This window comes from Amia ocellicauda, chromosome 17 (genome assembly GCF_036373705.1).
Source record: "Amia ocellicauda isolate fAmiCal2 chromosome 17, fAmiCal2.hap1, whole genome shotgun sequence".
NCBI classification, from domain to species: domain Eukaryota; kingdom Metazoa; phylum Chordata; class Actinopteri; order Amiiformes; family Amiidae; genus Amia; species Amia ocellicauda.
In genome coordinates this window covers 4,739,489-4,765,596 of record NC_089866.1, presented here as the reverse complement: position 1 = coordinate 4,765,596, position 26,108 = coordinate 4,739,489, and the positions used below count along the sequence as shown (strand labels likewise).

At 46.9% G+C, this 26,108-nt stretch overlaps 2 protein-coding genes across 6 annotated transcripts; both read left to right on the top strand.

The window, feature by feature from the left end:
* The first annotated feature begins 513 nt into the window (after positions 1-513).
* On the top strand, positions 514-9,846 carry metrn (meteorin, glial cell differentiation regulator). Its single transcript, XM_066689155.1, has 4 exons — positions 514-896; positions 3,298-3,737; positions 5,636-5,695; positions 6,521-9,846. The coding sequence occupies exons 1-4, from the start codon at positions 796-798 to the stop codon at positions 6,832-6,834; spliced, it is 915 nt and encodes a 304-aa protein (XP_066545252.1). The 5' UTR covers positions 514-795; the 3' UTR covers positions 6,835-9,846.
* Positions 9,847-21,372: 11,526 nt separating this feature from the next.
* On the top strand, positions 21,373-26,090 carry antkmt (adenine nucleotide translocase lysine methyltransferase). Of its 5 annotated transcripts, none has more exons than XM_066690332.1 (6): positions 21,373-21,446; positions 22,116-22,283; positions 22,528-22,632; positions 23,783-23,923; positions 24,169-24,219; positions 25,027-26,090. In XM_066690332.1, exons 1-6 carry the CDS (start codon positions 21,378-21,380, stop codon positions 25,246-25,248), a joined length of 756 nt encoding a protein of 251 aa, XP_066546429.1. In that variant the 5' UTR covers positions 21,373-21,377; the 3' UTR covers positions 25,249-26,090. The 5 variants fall into 5 exon arrangements, with proteins under 5 accessions (XP_066546429.1, XP_066546430.1, XP_066546432.1 ...); XM_066690333.1 differs by having other exon boundaries at positions 21,383-21,446; positions 22,003-22,283; XM_066690335.1 differs by lacking the exon at positions 21,373-21,446 and adding an exon at positions 21,462-21,633 and having other exon boundaries at positions 22,003-22,283.
* Positions 26,091-26,108: the final 18 nt, after the last annotated feature.

The window sequence follows — 26,108 nt, the reverse complement described above, 5'->3', positions numbered from 1 at the left end:
TTTGTGCATGCCATCCAGACACTGTGGAATGTGTTCTGTTATCCAAAACGTTGCCTTTTGTGCAATTATTAGCAGATGAACTATACATTATAAAACAATATTAAAACAAAAAATGGTGGAGATATATTAAAGAGGTGTTTGGAAGCCGTGTGTACAGCTGTAGAGGATATAGGTTCAAAAACACAAATCAAGAATAGGCTATTATTATGATTACTACTAGGTATAATATAAAACACAGGTTAAGACAAGAATAATAAAAAGTGCAATTGTGAGGGGGTTACCACATAAAACCATCCCCTTTGCTTTAAACGGAGAGAAACAAAAGAAAAGAAAAAGTACGTTTGCTTCACGGAGCAGAAGTATACCCTAGTGGCCACCTCTTCCTCCTACGCACCAAATTCTTCATTTTTTTCGGCAGTGAAGTCATTTAAAGACTTTCTATTGTCCCACACCACGCCTCTCACCCCCCGACGTTTCGTGTTGCTGCCTTCAATTGGCCGAGCCAGTCCCCTGCCCGGCACCAAAACTTCAGCTCTGCGCGGCTCACTAGTCAAATAATAAGAAAGTAACTGTGGAGAGATGAGCTGTGCGCCTCCAACTGCGCCGATCCAAGTGTAGCGGCTCTGTGCGCTTTCGTGCGCCACGACGCGCATGGAGAGACGGCCATGGCTGTCCAGTGTGGGACTTGACGCGTCTGTCGCTATTTCACAGAGGGGGACACCTTGCAAATAGCGGAGCAGCAAGGATTGCAACTTTTTTTTTTCTTCCACCCTGCGGTTTTCATTTTCTTTTAAAATGCTTTCCATCTGGCTGTGTTATTCATGGATCCCGCTTTTGTCCATTTTGGGCAGCGCTTTCTCCAGCTACTCCGAGGACCAATGCAGCTGGCGAGGGAGGCAAGTTGTTTTCTTTGAGTCCTAAGTTTTGGGGCATGTTTGTAGGCTGTGTGACTTCGTGCACGTCTCGCCAAGATCGCTCGCTTCTTGACCATCTGTTTTCTGTTTCCTTCGTGGTATTACAAGAAAAGAAAAGCATGCTTTTAAAGCGTAAAACCCCCTAAACGAATCTAATGCAAAACAGCTGCATTTCTTGTATTGGGATATTGTAATACTTGGTCGATAGATGCCTTTAATCTGCAATAATATCTGCGTCGTGGTGTTTCATCACTTTTTTTTTTTTTTTTTTATATATTTCCATTTGCCGGAGTAACTTGATAGGTATCGCTAGATCGACGAGTTTTATCCGTTTTACGGCTGGGGAGTCTGTCTGCCAACAGATGTTCTTGCCAGGACTCATGAGTCAGAAATGGGGGAGAGAGAGGAGAAAAAACCATATAATTAAGTCTCGCTGCAGCCTCAAGGAGAAGACCCGTTTTTTATTCATTGGGAAGTGTCTTTAACCAACCATTCATAATTTCCCTCCATGAACAAGAATATGACTTTACATGACATACACGCACACACAAGCATTGCATTTCCCAGAAGTCATCCAGTAGTCGTGGTCCTTTAAATAAACCAATGTGAAAACCGAGTCGTTTCACTAGAAGTCTCCAAAGTATTTAATGTTTTAAATGGCTCGCATCTCCTGTCTCCGGTTTAATTACAGCTATTGCTTCTGAGTTGTAAACTGAGAAACTAGATGCATCATCATCGGGTTTCACTTGAGCCATTTAAAAAGCATAGGGCGATTGTATGAAAAGATGTAAAAAGTGGAAAAAAAGAAAAATACTACTTGTGTGCTCTAATGAATACAATTTGGCCTGTAGGATCTATCCAGATTTGCATGCAATAGAGGGACGGTTGAATGAATGATGAATGAATTGTGAGATGAGTGTCCATTGTTTTATTTTGTGGGCCATTACTCAAAATACACACCAGGATATTAGAGTCCATATTCATTCTTCATTCATTCTTATTGGGCCAAATGCGTTTTGTTACTTTTTTAATGTTCCTTCAAAGCTCTGTCCGTTAATTATTGTCATGTATCCATCGTGAAAATGTGTGATGTATTGAGTTGTGGAAGGAGTACACTTAGATGTTAAATGATGAAATTAGTTTTTGATTTGAATTCAATATGGAGTAAGTTGTCCCGTTGACTGTCCTGTACAACACCCGGCAATTGTCTTGATTTTAATGAACAAGACCCCAATTATCGATATCTTGCCCTGAAGTGTGAAGTGAGGTGTTAGTCGGTCTTCAAAATGAAAGGGCGTAGGGATGCTAGTGTGATCCTGCTGGTTGTTAAGAGGAGATTTTTACGCAGCCCATGGCACGTCGGTCGTTTCTGGCCTCTTCAGGTTGCTGGTTGGGTTTCGTATCCTGTGCCGCTGGCGGTACTTTGTTGTGGCTCCTTGTCACGTCGGTGTGACTATAAAGTCCGAAAGTTTACACGTAGGCGAGTGTTGGTGCAATGTAGGCCAGGTCGCTGTAAGTGGGTGTCAGAAATCTCACTTGGTGCAATGAAATTTAAAACCCAAACCAGAAAGGGTCGCAACTGAGATCAATGGAAACTGAACGCAGAACGGAAGCGTCGTTGTCCAGCTGAGCAGCAGAGCTGGACTGTAAACCAGGAGAGGAACGTGTTGAGTTGTTGTTTGTGTTTTTTTAATTTGTTTGTTTACAAGCAAACCAGTCAGTGTCACATTGTAAATGCGTGAAAGGGGATATGTTCATTGATATACCTACGTCCTTAAAGGGGTGAAAAAAGTTAATGCAATTAACAAATTAATCCAAGCAATCGCTAGCCGCTATCAAGTTTATCAACGGGTTTTAATCACCGGTAGGGGGCTCCACTGTTCAACAACGCAAACTTTCTGATTTGAGAACCTATTAGCATTAATAATAATAATAATAATAATAATAATAATAATAATAATAATTAATAACGTTATATATAATGCTCTTTGTTTGTGTGCATTTGTGGTTTACAATGTGTGTTTTTTATTGTCAGTCTGATTACAAAATGTTGTATCACTGAAGTGTTGGTGGTAACTTTAATACTAATCTTGCTCATATTAATGAGAGTAAATAAGTTAAGACTTCATCTTAACCCTTTCAGCTGTACTATACGATACAGGCAAGTTATTTTGTTCCTGACAATGTGATGCTTGTTCATATTGACATATATGCAACTCCTTAAATGATCACACACACAACACTGGGCATCTGGGAGCTTGGCTTTGTGTACCTATTTTCTCTGGGGGGGGTTGCAAGGGTGGAAGCCAGTGCTGTGGATTCAGGATGCCATGTCCTAGGAAAGCCCTTCTTAATTTCGCCCTTCTCTCTCTGTCTCTTGCAGTGGGCTCTCCCAGCAGCCAGGCAGTGTGGAGCAGATCTCGCTGCACTGTGCCGAGGGTGCCCTGGACTGGCTCTACCCCAAGGGGGCGCTGCGCCTCACCCTGTCCCCTCGCCTGCCCTCGGGGGCGGTGGGCCCAGGGGGCAGCAGCAAGAGTTCGGGCCACATCACCGCCTGCATCAAGCCAGCCGAGAGCTTCCACGGGGCCCAGATCTACCTTGAGCGCGACGGCATCCTGGAGCTGTTAGTGGGCGACCGGCCCGACTCTCCCCGTCCCCCCAGGGTGCGCTGCTTCAGCCGGCTGCCCGGAGAGCGGGTGGCCTTGTTCCTGCAGGCCACGCCCCACCAGGACATCAGCCGCCGCATCGCCGCCTTCCGCTACGAGCTGAGGGGTGACTGGAACGCCCGGCTGTCCCTGGATGCCAATGCTGCGGGCAACGAAGGTGAGCAGACCGATGGGAGACGCATCCTCTGAGTTCGGGCCCTGCCTCTTGAGGAGGTGGCCCAGGGCACCGAGAACATGACGCAACCAATACATCCCAGAATAACTTGGAGAGAGAGAGAGATGGCAGCATATTGGGGTGGCAAAATAAGGGCGTTTGAGTAGAAGTTGAGCCCTGTTTCTGCATGTATGTATCTATAGGGTGCTACTTTTCTTTCTCTACCACTGGGCACCGAACCCTGCTAACCCCTGGCCAGGTGCTGTTGTCAGGGGAGAGTAAGCAGACAGGTTTCGGCTCCAGGGCCCACAACCCACTGAGAGAGAGAAAATTGCTCAAGTTCCCCGGAGGCCGGTGGATCAATTCCCTGGCTGCTCCTGCCCTCGGAGAATGTGTTTGTTGGGGGACGAACAAAAGCCCAGTGTGAGAGGCCTTGTAGAGAACTAGGCCTTTCATTGAGGAGCAGGAGAGTTCAGGGATTAGGGGGGTTGCTGAGGCAACGGAGAGTCCTTTCATCAACTGGGATGCTCCTTTTGTTTTGTTTTTCCTCTGCAGGGACGCCTGTCTCCAGGAATTCACCAGGCGTGATTGGTGATCGGGGGGAGGGGGGAGAGCCCATTAGGGGGCGGCAGAAATACAGCTGGGAACACCGAGCGGATCTTAACATTTATTAACTTCTTTCTCTTGTTTCTGGGAACAAGGCAGTCGGGATTGGTTCCACAGTGTCACTCTTTTTGTCGTCGCCGCATGAGTTTTGTGTAAATGGAGTAAGAGACCACAAAAATGTATGAAATTACATTTCCTCTTTCCAAATGCTGTGTTTGTCTTCTCGGCATGGGGAGACTTTATTTAGGTTCCTACCAACGGCAATGTCGTTCTTCAAAGAAGGTTGGGAACAAGTCGTTGGGGAAGGCTTAGGCTATTCCCGTTAGGAAACAGTAGTTGGTCACTATCATTGCCGTTCACACATGTGTTTGCCCGTGTTTCCCAGAGATGGATGTTGGAGTTCGTTGCCCAAGTGTGGCCTTCATGCTAATGCCCTTTAATGGAAGTGCACCTAAAACAAAAAAATAACTTCTGCCTACATAGTTATTCTTGCCCTGTTGTGAGTCTCCATTTCTTGGCACTTACACCCAGGATATAACATTTCCCATGAGACTCTGTGCTTTATGGCTGCCCTACTGAGGTTACAAGATTCAATCTCCGTCTATTTCTGTACTCCCCCGCTCCCTCCACTCACTCCAGGCCCAGCGGATGGCACTTCTCCTAGGTGTCGGTCTGTTTTATGATGTTTTGGCCTGGGGGGTTTGCAGCTCCCCTCCCCGCTTTACTTTTATAGCTGCCCCATAAACCGAGCAGCTGGCTCATTACCGCGTTGTGCCGGGCTTCCTGTACCGTTGCACTTGGCACCAGAGACGCTGCCGAGGTTTCTGGGTTTATTGTTGTTTTTTGAATTTATATTCGATTTCTTTTGTTCGTGTTCTGCTCATGGTTATAAAGCAGCAGAGGGGTAAACTGCGGCGCCTGATCTCTCCCAGAAACAGTCTTCATTAAGGCCATGTTTTTATAGCGTTACTGTATCTATAGTTTTTATTTAATTTGGGTAACCGCACACAGGGATATCTTGATAGTGTTGTTATTTTGGAAAACAGATTACTGCTTTAGATTTTATGTAAAGGGGCAGAAATTAACAGATTTTGTATTAATGCACAATGTAGATCCAGGCTGATAACCTGGAAATAAAAGGTCTGTGCCTGTTTTTGTAAACTGTATGAAATGGGACAACTCTATGCTTGTCACAGGTTGTCCTAAGTGTGTCCAGCTCTGAGTATTGACCTACTTCTGCACATCAGATTTCAATGACTTGAGTTTTAAAATGCGATTGCTTGTTTTGCCCACAGGTGCCTGCAGACCCTGCAACGACACTGAGATCCTCATGGCCGTCTGCACCAGCGACTTCGGTGAGTTCCTGTGCCACTGCTAAACTAATTTCCACACCGAGGGGCCCTTGTGCTCAGAGCCAGCTCCTACCAGGGTCTCTATCAGAGCCACAGGAATGTGCTCCGCCACGGTGACAAGGCAGGGCTTTCGGTATCGAGAGGCGCATCCAGTGTGACCCTGTGTGGTAAACCTAGCCAGCGGTGTTCCTGCAACACGAACCAGCGGTCTTCAGGCTGACCTGATTTATGAGCTCGTTGAATGCGGAGATGGCCGAGGGGGGTGGGGGGGGAGGGGGATTAGCACCTCCGCCAGTGAAACGCAAGGCCAGCAGCCCAGAGGAGAGCCATGGATTTAGTTCAATTGGCCACTGCAGCGCTCCCCTAATCCCCCTGATCCCCCCAGCCCCTAATGTAGCCGCAGGTCAGAGGTGGCCCATTCTTCTCTCCCCTGTAGCCATTGCAGTGGAGTAATCCGGCCCAGTTTAATTGAGATATAATAGCGGGAGGGGCAGGGCCTTGGCAAAGCCAGCGTGGAAAGGTAGCTGGAGTATTAGGTTCTTATATGCGGGGGAGTCCAGAAAATGAGCTCCCAGGACTTGATTTCTTTTCATTTGTGCAGGTGTCTGTCTTCTTTATTCTTCTCCATACTCGACACCAGAATTTTCTATGCAGTTTTGACAGAGGCCCAATAAAATGATCCACTTAATACAAGATGGTTCCTGTTAAATGGTTCCTGTCTTTTAAAACCATCCAAAAATGGCTTCCAAAATAAAGTATTTTCCTCTCCGTGTGAGCGTGGCGGTCAGTGAGGGATTCTAACAGTCTTTGTCTGTGTTTTGTCGGCAGTGGTGCGCGGGAATATCCGCTCGGTGGAGAATGACGGCGACCTGCGTGCCTCGGTCATCAAGGTGAGCGCCACGCGGGTGTACCGGCAGAAGTACGCCCTGTTCTCCGGCGCGGGCAGGCTGGCTAAGTCCGGGGAGATTCGCACACTCCTGCAGTGTGGCGTCAAGCCCGGCGCCGGGAGCTTCCTCTTCACGGGCCGCGTGCACTTCGGCGAGGCCTGGCTGGGCTGCGCGCCGCGGTACAAGGACTTCCGGCGCGTCTACGAGGAGGCCAAGGAGGCCCGGCTCATCTCCTGCGAGCTGGCGTCCGACTGAACCCAGAGCGGCATGCTGATGTCTCATCCTCCCTGACCATCCCATGCCCACTGGAGCGGCCGCCCCCGGCACGCCCATGCCTCCCAGTTCGTGAGCAGCAACGGTCCAACAACTGGCAGGGTGACATCTTGCCTTGGAAGAACAGTGGAGGCACCTTTCTGCTTTTGTCTTGGTGTTCCAGGGTTGCCTGCTTTCGGATATCATTAGGACTGGACTGTTCGCCGATGTTGAGGTGAAGGACATAATGGAGACTGAAGGAGGATACTTTGTTTAGTTTTTTTTTTGTCCTGTTCCCCCTTCCAAGGCCTGGTGTAGAGTATTGACTATTCTCTCTCACCCTTGAGGAACATTTTGGATCAACGTTGTGGATACGTCTGATGGTTTCCCAAACAGAGCTGTGGCGTCCGGTCACCTGATATGGTGGGAAAACTGAGCAGCAGGAGCTGTTGTGGACATTTTCTCATGCTGCCCACTAGATTAGGGGGCCCAGATGTCTGCCACTGATTTAGGACAGAGAGAAGCTCCTAATTGCTCAGGAAATGAGTGGCTTCTGTGGATTAATAGTACCCCTACTGACCTATATTCCCTGAGAGGTGCCAGAGTGGTCCATTAACCCTCTCCTGCTCCAACATCGCCATGGGCTTCCCAACAAACCTCTCCTCAAGACGGTTGGGAACTCTTCACAAATCAACAAACTTTGAAGACCTGTTTTGTGCGTTTCCCAATGACATTCATTTAAAAAAAGAAAAAGATAAAAAAAGATGACCAGAATATGTGGTAAAGCAGTTAAAAACTGATTTATATAAGTAGCATCCCTGACCCTCCCCTTTTTTTTTAATAGACTAGCCCAGATATAAATGGTTAAAAAACGTTTCCAATTGGGGAAATCTGACCTTGTTTTATGGATTTGCACTGTTCTGTTCTTCTAAAGGGACTAGCTAGTTAGTTGAGAGGAAATTTAAAGCAAGCACGGGAAAATCTGGAAACCAAATGATTAATAAGTTTTATATATGTACATAAATAAACAGTATTAATATATAACGGTGGCAGCAGTCGAGTCGCTGCAGAGCCAAGAGCTTGCGCGTGCCAAGTGTCAACAGGATGGTGAATTTGCCCTAGGGGTAACGGGGGGCTTTGGGACTCTAGCTGTCCAGAAGTAATCTGTTATTATTTGATATCGTATTGGACAGAGGGTTCCTTTTACATTGCCTAAACACCCTGTATAAAATAAAAGGTCACGGGGAGGTATAAGTCTCAGAGTATGGTCAGTGTGGCATCGAGGGTATCAAAGATGGGCCATACAGCCTCATTCCTGAACTATTCGACATGTGTGCTTTGGCCCTGAGGACAGACAATGAGAGAGATCGCTTTTGTTTTATTTTAATTGGCTGTACATTTCAGTTTGCCCAGGAATTTTTTGTTTTGCAGCGGAGGAAAACTTGAAACGGGCAAGATGTTTCGAAATATCCCTTTTATATTTTATTTAAAATGTGCTTTTGTTCTTGTCGACCATAACCAAGCACTTGCCATAACGTTCTTCACAAGGATGAAAGCTGCAGCGAGTGCTGAGAGGTTAAAACTGTGCTGAAGTATTTCATGGTCTCATTTCAATTTAGAAAGGACAAAAAAGAAAAATCACTTAAGCTGGACTTTAAACGAATTAACTTGAAATGTCAATCTGAAAGTGGAAAAAGTTTTATTTTGCATAATTAGTTTTTTTATGAGGTCTTGAAATTAATACAATTCAATGCTGGTATTTCCCAGGCTTGAACTGGTCCGGAAATAAATTGCGACTTTCCCTGCAATGCTGTGTACCGTAGAGGAGCGCGATTTAGGCGACTGACCAGTGGATTTTCACTTTTACTCTTGCAGCTGCACTGGACACAGGTGTAGAGCAGATTGAAAATCAGCACAGAACTGAAAGAAAGGCCAAGTCACCTGCTGTTAGAAATTGGTTTTGAAGTTGGCAGGAACCCTAGTTTTCCACTGATTAATATCCGTCGTCATTCCTGTTGTGGTTAAAGTGATAGACCTGCTGGCCACACTCAATTGAAAGCCTTTGCAAACGACAAAATATCAACCCAACAAAAGTTGACCAAAAAAGAAAATCAAAAGTCTATTGATTTCACATCTCAAAGGAGGAGGAAAACCCACAAACTCTTCATGTGGAAAAGATTCACCTGCGCTGCGTTGGGTCACTCAAAATTCGACAAAAGAAGCCGGTTGCAGGATGAATAGAGTCCATTATGACTTTGAAGTCCACACAATCGCAAGCCCTCCTGTAGAATGACATGATTGTTTGTGGGCTCTCAACGTCGAAGCCTGGATGTTTGAGGTTGCTCTATGGTTTGAGAACCTGTGTCCAAAACAAAACATTTTTTAGCAGCTGCATTGGCTTATTCCCATTAGTTTTACTTGCTGTTTGCCTTATTATACTCCTCAGCGCTTTCTGCTGACATTATGCATGCTAAAGAGTTACTCCAGGAAGGAAACAAATCTTCTGAAACAGTAGTTGCCCCCTCTCTGTCACTTCCTTGTGTTCGGCTTTGAGGAGCCGTTTTCAGGAGCCATGTGTGCAGCGACTTAAACCACAGCAACTACAGAAAATCAAATATAACGTAATGGATCGTCGTAGTGGGGATTACTGTCAGTTTAAATATTGCATGCTATATATTGTTTCTCTATTTAAGTGCACTAAGTGGATGAAGTGAGTGGTGATACCAAATAAAGGAAGTTGGCTGTGCTGCATGGAAGAGCTTGATACTGCCATTTTGCTGATGTTTTAAATGCATTTTGTTTCTCTGAATAGCTGTTACCAATGTGACTGGCTAAAAGGAAGGTAATCTGTCTCAATGTGAAATATTGTATATAATGTACATACAAAAGGTTTAAGAAACACTAATGAAGATAAAAAAAATGAAGGTGTCCTTTAAAAAAAAAAAAGTTTTAAATGTTTTCCGTGTGGTGATGTGATTGTACTTGAAATGTCTTATAAAGTTTGAAAAATCAAAACTGTTGTCTTTCTCTTTTGATTTTAAAGTATTCACCCGACAGTTGTGACTTTTGGATCGCGGTCTTGTCCAATCTGGGAGTATCATTGGTTTAGGTAATCATCTCCAGCCACCGTGGATGTCACATCTACGTTTTTGGGGGCAACTAAACTGTAAGATGAATAAAAGTCCCCAGTTCGACTGCGCGGGCCTCCTGCATGGCCCCACGTCTGCCCCTGCCCAACACAAACCTCTCGCTGTAGCAGACCAATAAAATCTGTGTCTAGGTCTCGAGCGGAAATAAAATCTTAACTACGTACAGCTGCGGGCCTTGAAGATTATCATTCTGTATCGCGCTCTCGCATTCCCAGTTGAGGTTTTATGGAAGGCGAATTCCACTGCTGCTGGCTTTGAGAGTCAACTGACTTGTAAACCAGTGATCCGGGTTTTCCTCTAATTTCTCTACATTTTTTTTTCCCCCTGCCAGACTAAGACAACCCCCACACCATCTCATCTTCCTTCCCCTTCACATGGGCATGGCATTCCCCTGTCCTGTCACTCACTCACAGCAAATTAAGAAAGTCTCAGTCTCTCTCTCTCTCTCTCTCTCTCGCTCTCTCTTTCTCCGAACAGCCCCGTCCCAAACAGACACCCCTTCATAGTGATAGTGAGTTTTAGCAGTGACTGTTAGCTTTGGGGAGAGAGAGAGAGAGAGAGAGAGGGAGAGAGAGAGAGAGACGGGGGATGTCAGTGTCTAGAAGATGGTGGGACTGGGGTTTGTTCAGAGTTGAGGTGGGGGTGGGGGGGGGTGAGTGTAAAGGCCAACTGTGGGATCTTACTACAATAGGAAGCTTTCTTTGACCGTCTTCTTGCCAGACTGAGATGCGTGGGACGTCCACATCCCGACAGTGTAACGGTTTCTCTATCGTCACACGTCGTTAGTCACTCCAGATATTGTCTGGACTGGGTTTCTGTTTTTGTATTGATGGGTTTGATTTTCTTTATTGGGGGTCCCTAGAGTTACAAGGTGGTGTTGTAATTCTTAAAAAAAAAAAAAACAACAACAAGGTTTTAACCCAGCCTTCAGTTTGATCCAGTTCTTGATTGCTTAAACATACTATAGCATATTGTACTTAGTGTGCCCACACAATTTTAGGTTCTGGTAGATGTGCTATCAAGGACCCCTTAGAAATGGTCTTTTTTACCACGTGAACTGAGAAAGTGAGTGAACGCCGCCGAATCCAGCCTCTCGGGAGGCTGCGGTGGAAAGGGATGGCAGCGTGTTTCCACTTCACCTCTGTTCCAGGACTCGGGAAGTAATAAATTCCCATTAAGGCAATGCAGCATAGACGACAGGCACCCGGCCTCGCTGCCCAGCCTCCCGGCCGCCTCAGACGCACTCGCACAGTCCTGGAGCCCCGCCAGCTCGCCTCGGTCCCCTCAGTCAACACCAGCGCCAGCCGGCTCAGGTTTCAGCCTCCGAGAAACTTCTCCTTGAAGTGTGGGGGGAGGGGCGGATTCGTCTTGGCTTTGTGGTTCACTCTGTGCGACTGTCCCTGGGCTTGCGTCCACGCATCCCTGGGAAGGATGGAGACCCACAAACTCAAATGCTTTCATTGTGTCGTTCTGGAAATATGCAATGAGGTATAAATGTTGTTCTTTTCTGTGTGCAAATGTTTTGACTGGCACAGCTCTTAGAGATAACCCCAGTCTTCAGTTAATGCCATGTTGCTGGCCGCAAACTACTGGTGGTCCAGTTTGACTACAAGACAAGTTGTGTCTGCGCTTGAGGCAGACACTATGGGAGGTCGTTTTAACATTTAATCGTCACAGGAGAGGGCACTCCACAGTAACCAGGCTGCAGCTCTGTCCTCATCGCTAGTACCCTGAATGACAACCCCAGCGATCTCTAAAATATCTCTCCATCGGGTGTATTTTTGTTTTGCTCTGAGATGTGGCTTTTCCACTGGGAAGCAGCTTTCATCAGCAACAGCAGCCGGTGTCTGTCCTACCCTGCCCCCATCGCCCACAACTAATAACAGAGATGAAGTCGCTGTGGTGCTCAGCGCACTGTCAATGTATCCAAGGCGTCACAGGAAATTGAGTGTGTGTGTGTGTGATTCAGGGGATGCTTGCGTGGTCAGTGCCAGACAGACGTCTAACTGCCAGAAGTGCCATGTCTGTAAGGTGATGTCAAAAACAGGAAGCTGTGGGGGTGTGTGAGTGTGGGGGGTGTTTCCGTAGGCCCCTCTGGGAGTCGGGGGGAAGCGGTGTGAGCCCAGCCCCCCGAGCAGTGAGGCCTGGCTGGGCACGGTGCCTCTGGACACTCCCTGGACTTCCACAACAACACCGCACTGCTTCCAGCCCATTAAACTGTCAATATTATCCGATCTGCTTATCTGCCGAAAGCCATCTCCTGTGTGTATATGCAGGCCAATCATGACAAATCACAATCTGTGTTTCCTTTTCCCTCCATTGAGAGCGTACCCCTAAATCATGGCAGACTTACAGGCATTTAGTATTAGTTTTTTTTTTGTAGATTATGGGCTAATAAATCCCCCTTTACTTTAAAACAACACACCTTTTTTTCCTCAGATTTAACTTAACTCTTGAGTGTTTTTTCATATTTAAAAAGCAATGAAGACTTTTTTTCCCCCCATGTTGATAAATATTAAAAAATTTAAAACTACTTACGTAAATACGTCTTTACCATGTTTTTACCACGTTTTTTGATATCCAATAATATATAGTGCAAGAAGTACTGTCACATGCAGACAAAGAATATTCAGCTACTTCAAATTCTAGTTTAAACTGCAAATATTTATTGTTCAACACAGTTTAAGCATTTTACGTCGTTTGGTGTCCATTAATAACTAAGTGATCAAGGATCCTATCCAGTCTGTTTGTGAATGTTCCCACATTGTCTCTTCAGCCACATTGCTGGGAGTTTGTTCAGATTGTGACGCCTCTCTGTGTGAAGAAGTGTCTCCTGTTCTCTGTCTTGAATACCTTGAAGGCCAATTTCCAATAAAGCTCCCCTGTTGAGACTCAATGCATCAGAGTTGAATAATGAATGAGGGAGGATTTTGTTATTCTTCTTCTTCAAGGTGTGTTCCCTCCATCCCAGCCCTGCCACCGTGACCCCGGCTCCTGCCTGTGTTTGGACTGGCACCTCACACTCCGATAGCGGGAGCCCGGCCGTGCACAAACAGGAGATATGGCCAGATTTGCACAAACATGATAAGTAGACGACAGGCAGAGGAAACAGTTGCAGCTCTGCACAGGTCAGTGCTTTGATTTTCCAGGCAGCTTAAGGTCTTTTACGTGTTATTATAATTGACCGGCTCAGGGGTGGTGGGGTATTTCTCCCAAAACTGTAAACAAATTGTTCTCTTCAGGGTCTGTGAAGCTGTTGTTATTTTTTGGGTGAATTCCTTACAGTGTCACACAGAAGAAGTTCAAAACAGACCACTGTCATTTAACTGTTCAGGTTCAGGATAGGTAGGCTCTGCAACATTTGTAGGACAGTGGCAGATATTGCAACATTTCATTAGTGCACCTCCGCTGGCGTTGTCATCCGAGCCATGTGATCACTGACTGGGATTTTTACACACAGGGCGATCTGTGCTGGGCAAGGGTTTCACCTGAAACCGGTGAGGTGTGGGATTGTTCCTTTCAGCAGAAACCTGAGATGTTGACAGGGCTGCTTCTAGACTTAAAGAGGGCAGCATTGTCACAGACAATCGCTGGCACTATACCCGAGCAGGCCAGTCTTAAACTGAGGCATGCTGGGAGGGGATAGGGCTCATATCTTTACACACTGGCAGAGGTGGTTTGCTGGTGGATATTTGTTCTCTCGACATACAGAGCTTGCAGTGTGTTTTTCTTTTAACCTGGAAATACTCATGCATTATCAGTAAGCACCTGTTGATGTGTGTGTTTATGACGATGAGGAAATAGAAAATGGAAATTGGGCTTCAAGGCATTCAAGACAGAAAACAGGAGACACTTCTTCACACAGAGAGGCGTCACAATCTGAACAAACTCCCCAGCGATGTGGCTGAAGAGACAATTTGGGAAAATTCAAAAACAGACTGGATAGGATCCTTGGATCACTTTCTTACGTGCTTATGTTTCTTATGAATGTTTCCCCGGTTTGATTTCTGTGCATGTTATTTCCCCACTAAAACAACACAGCAGTGATTTCCAACCTTTTCAAGACTAACTCATACCTGCTTAGCAGAAAAATGTATGCAGTACGTCAAGCCAGAGTTGGGAACTATGTATTTATTTAATATTTTAGTTTGCTCACATACCTTTTTTCTAAAACTCTGTGGGACACCAGCAATTAGCAAATTTGACAGTAGTAAGTTTTAATGAGAGGCAGGTAACCTATTGATGTAGTACAATGGAGAAGAGTTTAAAGTCTCCATTCAGGGTGTCATTTTGATATAAGGTTAGGGTTAGAGTCCCCAGTAAGCGTAGGCTGTCGTTAAGGTTGGGGCCGCTCTTCTGCTCACTTCACTGAACCGTGATCAGATTTGCCTGGGCTTGCCTGACATTGCGGTGTTGGCGGGGGTCTGCTGTCAAGGCTGTCAGGGCTTATGTCGGCAGGAGGTCCAAGCAAGACAAAACAGAGAGAAACACTGGGAGTCAGCACTGGGTGGAATGCGTTCTTCGGCCCCCGAGTCCTGCCTCATCGTCGGGGACTAAATCTAGTGCATTGAACTGTGACTCGAACCACAGAGTCCCCAACCCCTCGGGGATTTGACGGATAAAGGTGGCCCTCATCGGGGGGGCTGATATCCAAGCAGGGAAGCATCGGCCATTCACTCCCGGCTCTCTGCTCCGCGGTGCCAGGCCTCTCCGATCGTCGGGGGAATTGAGCGTGGTCCCGGGGGTGACCTTGATTTTGACAGCGGAGGTCGGCGCCTGGCCTCATCAGCGCTGACAGGGGTTGCGGAAGAAGGGCAGAGTGTATTTGTGTGGGCATGTTATCCCTCTGAAGAGCCAGGGTGATTGCGAGAGGGCCACTTTTGTTCCTCAAGAGGCTGCAGATGGCTGTAATCCTCTCCAGAATGCGGAGAAAGAATCAATCATTGTGGGGGGGGAGCGGGGGGGACAAAAGGATTAAAGAGGCGAGAAATGGGCTTGGTTATGGGGGGGCCGGAGGGGCAGCAGAAGGCAATGGCTAGGTTTCCCGCCAAAAGAGGAGAAGAGAAAAGATCACAACCGAAATGCAGCCAGAGGAGAGGAATCGGAACAGGCAGCGCAAATCACCCAACCGCCCCCTTCCTCCTGCCCCCCCCCACACACAGCTGCCTACGTTCTGCACCCTCGCCCACCCAATACCCAGCGTCAGGATCACAGCCTCCCCACAGCGGACGTCAGGGCAAACCATGTCTACGTCTCCTGATCGCAGAAGGACGAAAAGTTAAAAAACTCAGAAAGCGAGATGTGAAGGTATGAGATTATAATCCAGGGGATTTACTTCAGAAGACATCTGAAGTTGAAGGGGTCCCAAAGAGACCAGAGATTTGTTCACTTACCTCTGACAGTGTGTAGTGGGCCGCACTGTAAGGTCACCAAAACTGTGAAAATGCAATTTAGGCAGGTGATTGCAAACCCACTTTTTATTTTTCTATCAAGACTCTACCAAGAGGGATATTTATTCTCAACTTTACCCCCACAGGTCAAAAGCTTTCCAAATGATATCAAAGCAGCCGATGACCTCAGCATTGCCGGCAGTGTGACCTATTGCCGTTCTGTGCCGAATGGAAGAGTGTGCAGGGGTTAGGAAGTAGCTGCGTATCAGATACCTCTCTCCCACAGTCCTTGTATTCACTGAATCACAAGCACGCAGGTGGAACGCACTGAAAGTAGTTCAGGTCAAAACTATTCTATGTGCCACTGTAGATGTTGTGCAAATGCAACACGGCCCTGTTATGGATGGTCAGCTACGAGCTATTCTGTATAATGAACTCTTCCGCTTTGTTCCCGATTCACACTCGCATCGGGGGACCGTGCTCCCAGGTGGCGCATGTGCTCCCCCGTTTCTGTGCGGCACCGTTCACTCTCAGCCGGGGCTCCCAGCGCTACACCTCTCCCGCACGCTGGAACTAAGCCAGTTACTGTCGAAGAGGCCCAGACCCTATCCTTGTCCCTGTCTTAACTGAAGACACATCTGTTCCTCCTGGGTTTCCTCTAACCTGCTGCTTTTGAAGCCAGTGACCTGGTTTTTCTTCTTCTCAGGAAGCCAACCTGTTTGTCTTGCCTCTTAGCCATGTGAAGAAGATCTCAGTTACCTAATAAATATGTTCATAGGGACTGAACGTGCTCTTTAATGCTGTTCCAGGTAGATCCCAGCAGCACTGGTTATTCCTGCTGTCTAAATTCCCTCTTGTGTTCCCCATGTTTGCAGGCAGGCTATGAAAGGTACCGTGCACGTGTGTTTAATGTCTCCTGCCTGAGCTTAATCTGTCTGGAATGTCCTGACATCTCTCTCTGCAGAGGAGAGCGCTGAACCCAGCAAACAGGGGGTCTCTTTGCACAGTGTAGGTGGGTTTCAGCGATTTGTTTACCTCAGTGCACCTGTCACTGGCCTGCTCTTGTAGACGGACGAGTTGCAGCCTGGCAAACTCTCTGCCTGGTAAGGAGGCCTCATCGGGGTGAATTGGGGAACTATCCACCTCGTTTTTTAAATGCTTTTGAACTGTTATGAGCAGTTCTCATCTCATGCTTTTCTCAGAGGACTAACTGCTGCAGAGTACTTAGGCAAGCTCTACCTCGCCTGACCCCTGAGTGAGACACGCCGCTAACGAAGACAGCAGTCAAAAACATCGAATACCACGAATGCCACGGCTCCTTGTGCTTTCTATACTGCAAAACAAGGGGTTTCGAAGGTACTGATGAGTCAGTTGGCCCCACTCCCAGAATCTAGGACAAGACCCACCTGTTCCCTCTTCAGCAGCTCTCTGCCATTGAAATGTTGTGGTTTTCACGCTGCCATTCTCTCTCTCTGTGTGCTTTGTGCGGGCGCCGCACAATGGAGAATCCGAGTGCGTGTGCGTGATCTTTGCCGGGCCCTTACACCGTTCAGGCAGCTGTTCTAACCTCTGCCCCTAATCCTGTAATTACCTAGTCTAGCCGCTCTCTCCTTCCCCAGAAGAGACTGAAATGGATCAGGTTACCATGTGCATTCTGGGATCTCTCTGCGGTTTGCTTATCTATTTATCGATTGATTGTTTATTTGTTTTGGGTGTTTTCTCTCTCTCTCTCTTTAATGTGGCTGAGCGAGGGAGGGGGTGGGTATGCGGTGGCTGCCGTCAGCGCACCAGAAGATGCCCGCAGGGGTCCCAGCCTGGAAGCTGAGAGCTGTGAGGATCAGTGGGGGGGCTTCGCTTCATTGTCACTGCCAGGCTCTTGCCCGAGTCTTTTGTTTTCCTTTTCCTGCTGTGAAGAAATTGACTCGGATCTCAAATCAACTTAAGGAAGAAGAAACAAACAAACAAACAAAGAGGAAATGATTAGCTAGGTAGTGGCCACTTCTTATTTTATATTAAAGCCTGCGTTTCCGAGTGAGTGAAGGGTAGGAGAGGCACAGTGTGTTGAGTAGATATGTATGCAATTGATATATATAACTCTTCACCAAGGATCTGAATACATTTGGAGACTGCCAAATATATGTATATATTATTTTCTCTTGCAGTCGTTTTCCCTGGTGCCCCTCTCTAAGTATGGCCAGCTGTTTGGAGACCCCCGCCACTCTTTCTCTCTCCTCACTGCTCCTCATTCCCAAGGCTGCCCAGGTGCACACATCCTGCCCTTTGTGGTGTGAGCTCCAAGCGCCAGCCATCCCTCTCTCTCTCCCTCCCTCGGTCTGCGGCTCGATCCGGCCAAATCTCCTCAGCTCTTCTCCACCTGTTGTGCTTGGAGCTGCACTTTTCAGTACAGGGGCCGTGTGGGATGGAATTCTCTCCTAATTAAGACAGGGATTATCAGTGCGCTGTGGGAACCGCTCGGAGTGTGGGAAAGAAAAGTTCTCTCTCTCTCTGTGTCTCTCTCTCTCTTTGCCTCCCCCCCTCTCTCACTCTCTCTTTCTCTTGTCCTTCCTCAAGTGCTTTCGCTCACTCGGCTCCCCTGTCTGTCCCCTCTCTCTCGCTCTCTCTCCAACGTTTCTCCCATTCAAAGCGTGTTTAAAGGGCCTGACAAGTTCCACAAAGTATTGCCAAAATGTGTATTTCAGGATGCAGGCGACTTGATTGGAGCAGGTGCACTTTTTCATTTCTGTTCAATGACATTTTTTTCTTTAGACCAAGGTACACTGTGGAAGGTGCTTCAGATTGCAGGGATGTGCTTTAAGATGTAATTGTGTTCTGGAACGCCACGGAACGACGAAACTGGTGTAGGATGATGTCATTAGTGTCTACATTGACGTGACCTTGAGTGGACCAGGGCCGGCACACACGAGGAAGTTCACTATTCAGATGGGGTGAATGAGCTCTTTGCGGTTAGAAAATGAGTCATTTTAAAGTCTCTCCTAGTTACGCTCAGCCTTCAGTTTTCAGCCGTGAAGATTCGCAACTCTTAATTACGTCCGATTCATTAAGCCGGAACCTTCCATGATTAATTCAGGTTTTGTAACCTACATGGCCAGTGGGGGAGAAAGACTCAGACTTGGCCTTAATGAGGAACTTGTGTATTACCCCCACTAATAGCCTGGATTGGCATTTCTTCAACTGGGAACCTCACTGCTGCCCACCATGCACAATACTATAGGGGGCCCATTTTCATTTTTCATTCTAGCTTTCTCAATTGCTGCTCTCTCTCTCTCTTTTCTTTCCTGTCTCCTGGCTCTCCGTGCTTCCCTCTCTCATCCCCTCCCACTGTACTTGCTCTCTCCCGTTCTCTCACCCTCTCTCTCTCTCTCTCCCACACGCTCTCTCCCTTCCTCGGAAATTCTTCCCTTCTGTGGTCCTTTAATAAGAGCTGTCCGTTCCGATTACAATATGTATGAACAAACATGCAGCGCACAGCCGCTCAGAAACCCCATTGACTTCACGTGAAGTAAACACAGATTCCCACAGCATTCCTCGCATACTTCCTCTCAGACTCCCCTTCAATGCCCGGCGAATGCAAATTGGGTTTGGTGAAGTAAATACTGTATCAATTAAGGGTGGCTCTTTACAACAAAGACCTTCTTTCAACGCAGTAGATCAGTGGCCACATGAAACAACCATACCAGCACAGAATATTGTGCAAAACTTCACAAAAGCCTGCATTACTCACACATAATAATTAAAACAACTTTTGAAGAGAGTGATTAATCATTAACTATTTTGTTAATATGCTGCTAACAGTACCAATCATTTACCCATAATGCATTTGTGCCCTCTTTTAAATCGACCTTGCTGTATAATTGTATTATAAAATTTCCTAGGTGCTTTTCAAGGGTGAACAGTTTCAGGTTGTACGACAGCGGGTTATTGATTTTGCTCTGTATACAACAGATGTGTCCAATCCATGCAGGAGTAGTTAATTGCAGGAGGTTTAGACAAAAGTGTACTTGATCATGATTTTCCTGTGCAAAGAAAAGTTGACAAAGCTGCTAAAACACTTATTTTTTTCCTACTCAGTTTGCCTGGCACACAATACAGCCCTTACACTTAAATCAAAGGCTTCTGGCCTCCAGATTCAGGCTGTGAAAAGCCCACAGGAACCCAGCGAGTGTGCGTGTGTGGGCGTGTGCCTCGACTTGCACCAGCGCTGCAGACAAAAGAAAAACAGAATAAAAAAACAAACAGTAAAAAAAAGATTATTAATAATAATAAGCTCAAATGTTTACTTTAGCACGAACAAAAGGCTATAAGTGCTGCTGTGACCCCGACTTCAGAGGAGGAATAATTAGACAGAAGTGCCAAATCCATTTCTCAAAAATGATTACGCCGTTCCAACCCACACAAGGGTCTGAGGGGGCCGGGGTGCGCAGCTGCTTCTGCAGTGCTTTGATGCGGGGTCAGAGGTCACCGTCTCTTATCTGTTACTGCTGCCTTGGGAAATGGGCAGTGGAGCTTCTCCGGGGAGTTTACACTCGCTCCATTAGCGGCTCCCTCACTCGGGTCCCAGGGCTGTTTTCCCACTAACCAACTGGTCAGATAAAGCCGCCCCCCTTCCCTTATCTCTGGCACAGTATCGCTCTTGGCATCGGCCCAGCCAAGCCCAGCCCTCCCTCTGCTTTCCCAGGGACCCTGTGAGGTACAGGAGCCCACTGTATCGCAACAACTGATGAACGCTGCTTCCCATCAGAGTGCCCCCCGCCCCCATGACCGATCATATAATCTGTATTCCCTGTATTCCCCAAAGCTTCGGCTACATAATTGATTCCTGTATAGTCTGTTTAAACAATCGGCTAGTTTAAGGTGAAGTTTTTGTGTTAGAGCACACTGTGTTTATTGTTATTGGAGCCTAGAATCTGATGTAATGTGTGGTGAAAGGTATTTAAATTATGTTAGGAGAAAGTAATTATTTTGGAATTGAGAACATTGCAGTTAAAACCCAGATAGCAGACTTTTTAATAGAGGAATCAACATTCCCACACTTAAATGTTATGGAGAGTTTTGTTTTCCTCAGATCAAATCAGATTTCTTTCATGAGCAAATTGTGAAGGAGAACGCAAGCTTTAGTACACGGATGATTTTGCTTAAAACGTGGCAATACAGGTCTCCCATAATGATGGCAAAAGGGTCTAAAAGACACAGGTTCTCAGGATGAGAAGATGCTCAGCACCAGAAACTCTTTGCATAATTTTCCAGATGAAAATAAAAGTCGCCCTGAAGACAGACACCCTAATGAGAGTGTAAGTGTCAGCTGTGCATTCAGAGTGTAAAGTGTAAAGCATCTGCTTCGTTCCCCATGCCGTGTCATGGTTAAATTGTTTTCAGTCAGATAGCATTTCATTGTCAAAGCTTTTTTCTTCCACCGAACCTGATGTGAAATCGATGTAAGCTGTGCAGACATTCCTTGGATTCTTCTCATGAGGCCTGTAGTCCCTGCAGCCAGGAGGACGCGTGTGAGACAGCGACACCTAGTGTGGCGTTGTGTACCTTCACTCCCTCTGAAAGACTGGGTATTATTCCAAACGTTTACTAACCTGTTTCATTGTTCAATTATTATTAAGGAATACTATAAACAAAGTGGGCACCAACACTAATGCACTGGTTTTAAATAAAACTGTTACAAATTGTGGATTTTTTTGTACAACCCCATATATAAACAACTAAAAGTAGCTGTAATTACTGTCTTAAATGTAACATTTTCTGATACATCTATTCAACGTCTATGAGTGACTAACATCACTTTGGGGATTTTGTGCTCTTTAGTTTTAGGAATGGATTTAATAGACAAGATTTTAACTATATATCACTGAAGTGGATAAAAACAGTTTTTTTTACACATAAATAAAATCAAACCAATAATAAGACTATTAATCATCATTATTTGTGGGGTCATATGATGATGATGATGATGATGATCATGATTACAGAGAGCGGAACCATGTTTCGCAGCTGGCGGTTCCCGGGACCTCGTTGGCCGGCGCACACGCTGCTGCCTCTTCCGGTTCAGGTCAGTCTGAAGTTATTTCTTTAAAAACGAATTCGTTTCCCAAACGTTTGATTAACTGATTACAGCATTTTCCGATTGAACAATAGAGGAGAAGTCGGCTGAAACAACCCGGTTACTCGATGCTGGTGTCAGTGTCGTGTGCGGGTCTGTGGCCGCTGCTGCGCTGAGGAAACACGGGTTATCGCGGGTATTTGTGTATGTTGATCGCCATTGAACGAATGAGCCTTTTGAAGTTTTTAAAATGTTGTCAACATTAAAAACTGCACGAATTATTGTACCAGTGAAGGTCGCGTTCGTGTAGCGCAGATTGCCGCAGGTCTGCGCAGATCTGCTGAATCCCAGCAATCCCATTGGTGGAGCGCGAAGATCTGCGTGGAGTATGCGATATGCGAAGAAAGGGCAGCACTGCACACTGTGAACAGATGCTCTTTCCAAACTTAGTATTGGCTTCTATTTGGAAATATTTGCCTCTAATATGTAAAACAGTTGTTACTTTGACTTAGAATTGATTACAAATGTAGCAATGTGTCGTGTAACTGCACAGCCCTCCTCTCAGGTTCTCAGCAGCTGCCGATGTAGAGAGGACCCTCTGAGCTGCTGAACTGTGGCCCTCGGGGGACAGACCCTGTTCTGTTGGGATCCTTTGACGTCGCTGTGTCGTCCTCGCAGGCGGGCATGGACCAGGACACCCCGGAGGAGGTCTTGGCCGAGTTCAAGGACAGGCGGCTGGGGGTCGGGGGCCTTCTGCAGATCGCGGCGGGCACTGGGCTGACCGCCTACGCCGTGTGGGTGGGCGTGCTCATGCCAGGCTTCCGCAGGGTGCCTTTGAGATTACAGGTGAGCGGGAACGAGCGCGGCCTGAGACAGGACGTGACCCGCGCCTCTCAGGAAGTGCTCTGCTGGGACCTCCTCCATGTCGTCCGTGTGTCCCCTCCTGAGGCTGTCACGGACGTTGGCTGTAGAGGTCCCCTAGTACCCTGCCTGCCTTGGAAGGAACTGTTTCTATTCCACCTTCCCTACACAATCTGTGCGTTGTTTGGATCATGTTGTGATATAAACCTGCTATTTCCTCACCCTGCAGGTTCCCTATCTCCCAGCCAGCCGGGTGCAGGTGAAGAACGTGATGACGCTGCTGAAGGGTCGGTCTGGGCGCATCGCAGACCTGGGCTCCGGAGACGGCAGGATTGTAAGTCCCGTCTCCACTCGGTATCTGCACATCCCAGGCACGACCTGCTCATATTGTCTTAAACAAGCTCTGCAGCCATATACACCGATCAGCCATAACATTATGACCACTGAGGTGAAGTGAATAACACTGATAATCTCGTTATCATAGCACCTGTCAGTGGGTGGGATATATTGGGCAGCAAGTGAACATTTTGTCCTCAAAGTTGATGTGTTGGGCAGCGTAAGGATCTGAGCGACTTTGACAAGGGCCACATTGTGATGGCTTGACGACTGGGTCAGAGCATCTCCAAAACTGCACTCTTGTGGGGTGTTCAAGGTCTGCAGTGGTCAGTACCTATCAAAAGTGCTCCAAGGAAGGAAAAGCGGTGAACCGGCTACAGAGTCATGGGCGGCCAAGGCTCACTGATGCACGTGGGGAGCGAAGGCTGGCCCGTGTGGTCCGATCCAACAGACGAGCTACTGTAGCTCAAATTGCTGAAAAAGTGAATGCTGGTTCTGATAGAAAGGTGTCTGAACACACAGTGCATCGCAGTTTGTTGCGTATGGGGCTGCGTAGCCGCAGACCAGTCAGGGTGCCCATGCTGACCCCTGTCCACTTCCGAAAGCGCCTACAATGGGCATGTGAGCATCAGAACTGGACCACGGAGCAATGGAAGAAGGTGGCCTGGTCTGATGAATCACGAGTTCAAGGTGTTGACTTGGCCTCCAAATTCCCCAGATCTCAATCCAATGGAGCATCTGTGGGATGTGCTGGACAAACAAGTCCAATCCATGGAGGCCCCACCTCGCAGCTTACAGGACTTAAAGGATCTGCTGGTAACGTCTTGGTGCCAGATACCACAGCATACCTTCAGAGGTCTAGTGGAGTCCATGCCTTGACGGGTCAGGGCTGTTTTGGCGGCAAAAGGGGGACCTACACAATATTAGGCAGGTGGTCATAATGTTATGCCTGATCGGTGTATATCGTCGATTTACGTCGGTTATACAGTTGATTTAGATAATACCATGAGCTTGTATGGTTTGTTGAAGTGTATCCTGTGAAAGGAGGCTCAGAATATCATATAAGTCCCCAATTAGGCTCGAGTGTCCCAGAGAACCGAAGTTGATGGGACAGATAGTTTAACTGATTTTGAATCCCGTGAGGTCAGGTACTGGAGGCTTACAGACAGGGCTTCTCTCCGGCAGTGGGCTACGAGCTGAACCCCTGGCTGGTCCGCCTGTCCAACTTCCACGCCTGGAGGGCCGGCCACTCTGGGAAGGTGTCCTACCTGCGGGAGGACCTGTGGAAGGTGAGCCAGGCTGGTCTCCATCTCCGTCGTGTCTGTCGTGTACCGTAGTGTTGTCGGATTAAGACTGTCCAGAAATGGTTCCCAAAAGACCACCACTCGGACTCAAATTGGGCGTGTGCCCTCCAAGATTAGCATCAGATTTTTGATGAATTCAGCTAGTTTGTTTGTGTTTTGGTATTGGGTAAATTACAACTGAACTGGGGTTTGTACGGAGGATTGTGCTGACGGCTTTGTTTTCCTCCCAGGTCAGTCTAGCTGATTGTAAGAACATCACAGTGTTTCTGGCTCCTAGTGTGGTGAGTAAATGTGTGTGTGTGTCTCACAGGCTGTGGTATTCTGAATGAGGGATTGTTTGGAGTTTGTGTGTCAGTTCAGGTCATTCATAGCCTCCAGTGTTTGTGTCCTGCTCTAGTCCAGGCAATATTGGCACTTTCTTCGCAGTTCCAAGTCATGGAATTTATTCCTATATTTGTATTATTTATTTCAGCCAGTTAAGTAATTAAGGGCCACTTATCCACATATAACACACTGAGTTGAAATTGAGATTTTCTCTGTTCATTTCACTTTTTTTTAATGAATGATTTAATAACCTTGTTCAGATAATGCCCCAAAGGCAAATCACAGGGGTCTCTGGTGATAAAAAAACTAAAAATCTAAAAGGAAAGTGCCTCGTGTCCCTAATTGCACTTGCAGACTTAGAGAGCCGGGTTTTCGCAGTTCATTTCCTGTTTTTAATAACATGAAAGAAACGGTGCCAGAGGGGAAGCGCCAGCCTCGGAGTTAATCGGTTTTATGCTAATGTGCCGCCGTCCTGCTGCACTGGAGCGGCGAAGGGGAGGAGGTGAGGACGGACTCCTGAATTGTACTTTATTTGCGCATTAAAGCTCATGAAACGAAACCTGTAACATGATCCTCCAAGGCACTGTTTATAACACTGCAGAGCTCCAACACAGTTTTATGTTTTCTGGTGCCATTGCACGATCATGTCCCATCCTGAGTGGGCAGCATCAGGTTCACAAAGGACTGGGTTGGGTCGCAGTTTTGAACGAGAATGGAAGTGCCAGCTCTCCCCGCCCGTTGCCCTGACCCGCTGCCTGTCTCAGCTCCCGCTCCTGCAGGAGAAGCTGATGACGGAGCTGTCTTCAGACGCGCTGGTGGTCGCCGGCCGCTTCCCCTTCCCCGGCTGGACAGCGTACCGCATCGAGGGCGAGGGGGCGGACCGCACCTGGGCCTACAACATGGGGGCACAGCGCCAGCCTGGCACCCACACACAGCAGGCAGCAGAAGCCTCCAGTGCCCAGCCAGACGTGCGTACAAAGCCGTAGCTCTGCTCTCCTCCAGCCCGGGAAGACTGCGGACCTGCTCTGCCTGGTTCACGCTGGAGAGATTGGCGGTGGGCGTCCGAGTCACGGCACACAGCTTGGGTGGACCAGTCTTGCCAAAAAATACATAATTCATTTATTCAAAGACAAGGTTCACTACGTCCCGTACCTACGCTGTTTTTGGTGGGATTTGTTTTTACATAAATCTGGGTTCAACATCCCCATCTACAGTCTCAACGAGAGACCAGAGTACTTAAAAATAATTGTATTTTAGGTTTTTAGATTGCTGTTTTAAAAGTGGAGGAAAGATTATCCCCCAGCATGTGTGCTATATATAGTTGATTTTAAACTGTTACTCTGAACCCCAACACTGTAATTCCTAGTGGGGCTCATAGATGTGGTCAGTGGAGTCTCAAAATAATGTTAAGTATTCCCAATAAGGAGAGTGGAGTACCAGGATATGTTAGCCATAAGTCATCTGGGAAGAGTCAATATGAACAGTGATCTCTTCATGTTTTCACCTTTGAGACCAGTGCTACGATCTATAGACAGTCAGAACTACAATGCAGAAGGTTTTAGTAATTTAAAACTGGTTTATTTAAGTCTTATCAGTTCACAGTCCTGTGTTTCATATCTTGTGAAGGTAAATAACGGGGCTTTTTATGTAGCTGTAATGGTCCATATATGTATCGTTAACCTGCTACACTTTTAGCTTTTGTTACATACCACCTGGTCCTGTAACACCCTTTGAAAAGGCAATCTTGATGAGTTAATCTATAACCAAAAAAGAAAGTGATAATTTTTTCATATTTGTTGCCAATAAAATAATTACAGAATAAGCCTCAGAGACCAAATATCTCATT

Excerpts from the sequence above, each read along its gene's own strand:
- metrn (XM_066689155.1), top strand. The coding sequence starts at position 796 with ATGCTTTCCATCTGGCTGTGTTATTCATGGATCCCGCTTTTGTCCATT. Across the intron at positions 897-3,297 it reads CAATGCAGCTGGCGAGGGAG|TGGGCTCTCCCAGCAGCCAG; the intron begins GCAAGTTGTTTT and ends TGTCTCTTGCAG. Across the intron at positions 3,738-5,635 it reads CAATGCTGCGGGCAACGAAG|GTGCCTGCAGACCCTGCAAC; the intron begins GTGAGCAGACCG and ends TTTTGCCCACAG.
- antkmt (XM_066690332.1), top strand. The coding sequence starts at position 21,378 with ATGTTTCGCAGCTGGCGGTTCCCGGGACCTCGTTGGCCGGCGCACACG. Across the intron at positions 22,284-22,527 it reads GGGTGCCTTTGAGATTACAG|GTTCCCTATCTCCCAGCCAG; the intron begins GTGAGCGGGAAC and ends CTCACCCTGCAG. Across the intron at positions 22,633-23,782 it reads GCTCCGGAGACGGCAGGATT|GTACTGGAGGCTTACAGACA; the intron begins GTAAGTCCCGTC and ends CCGTGAGGTCAG.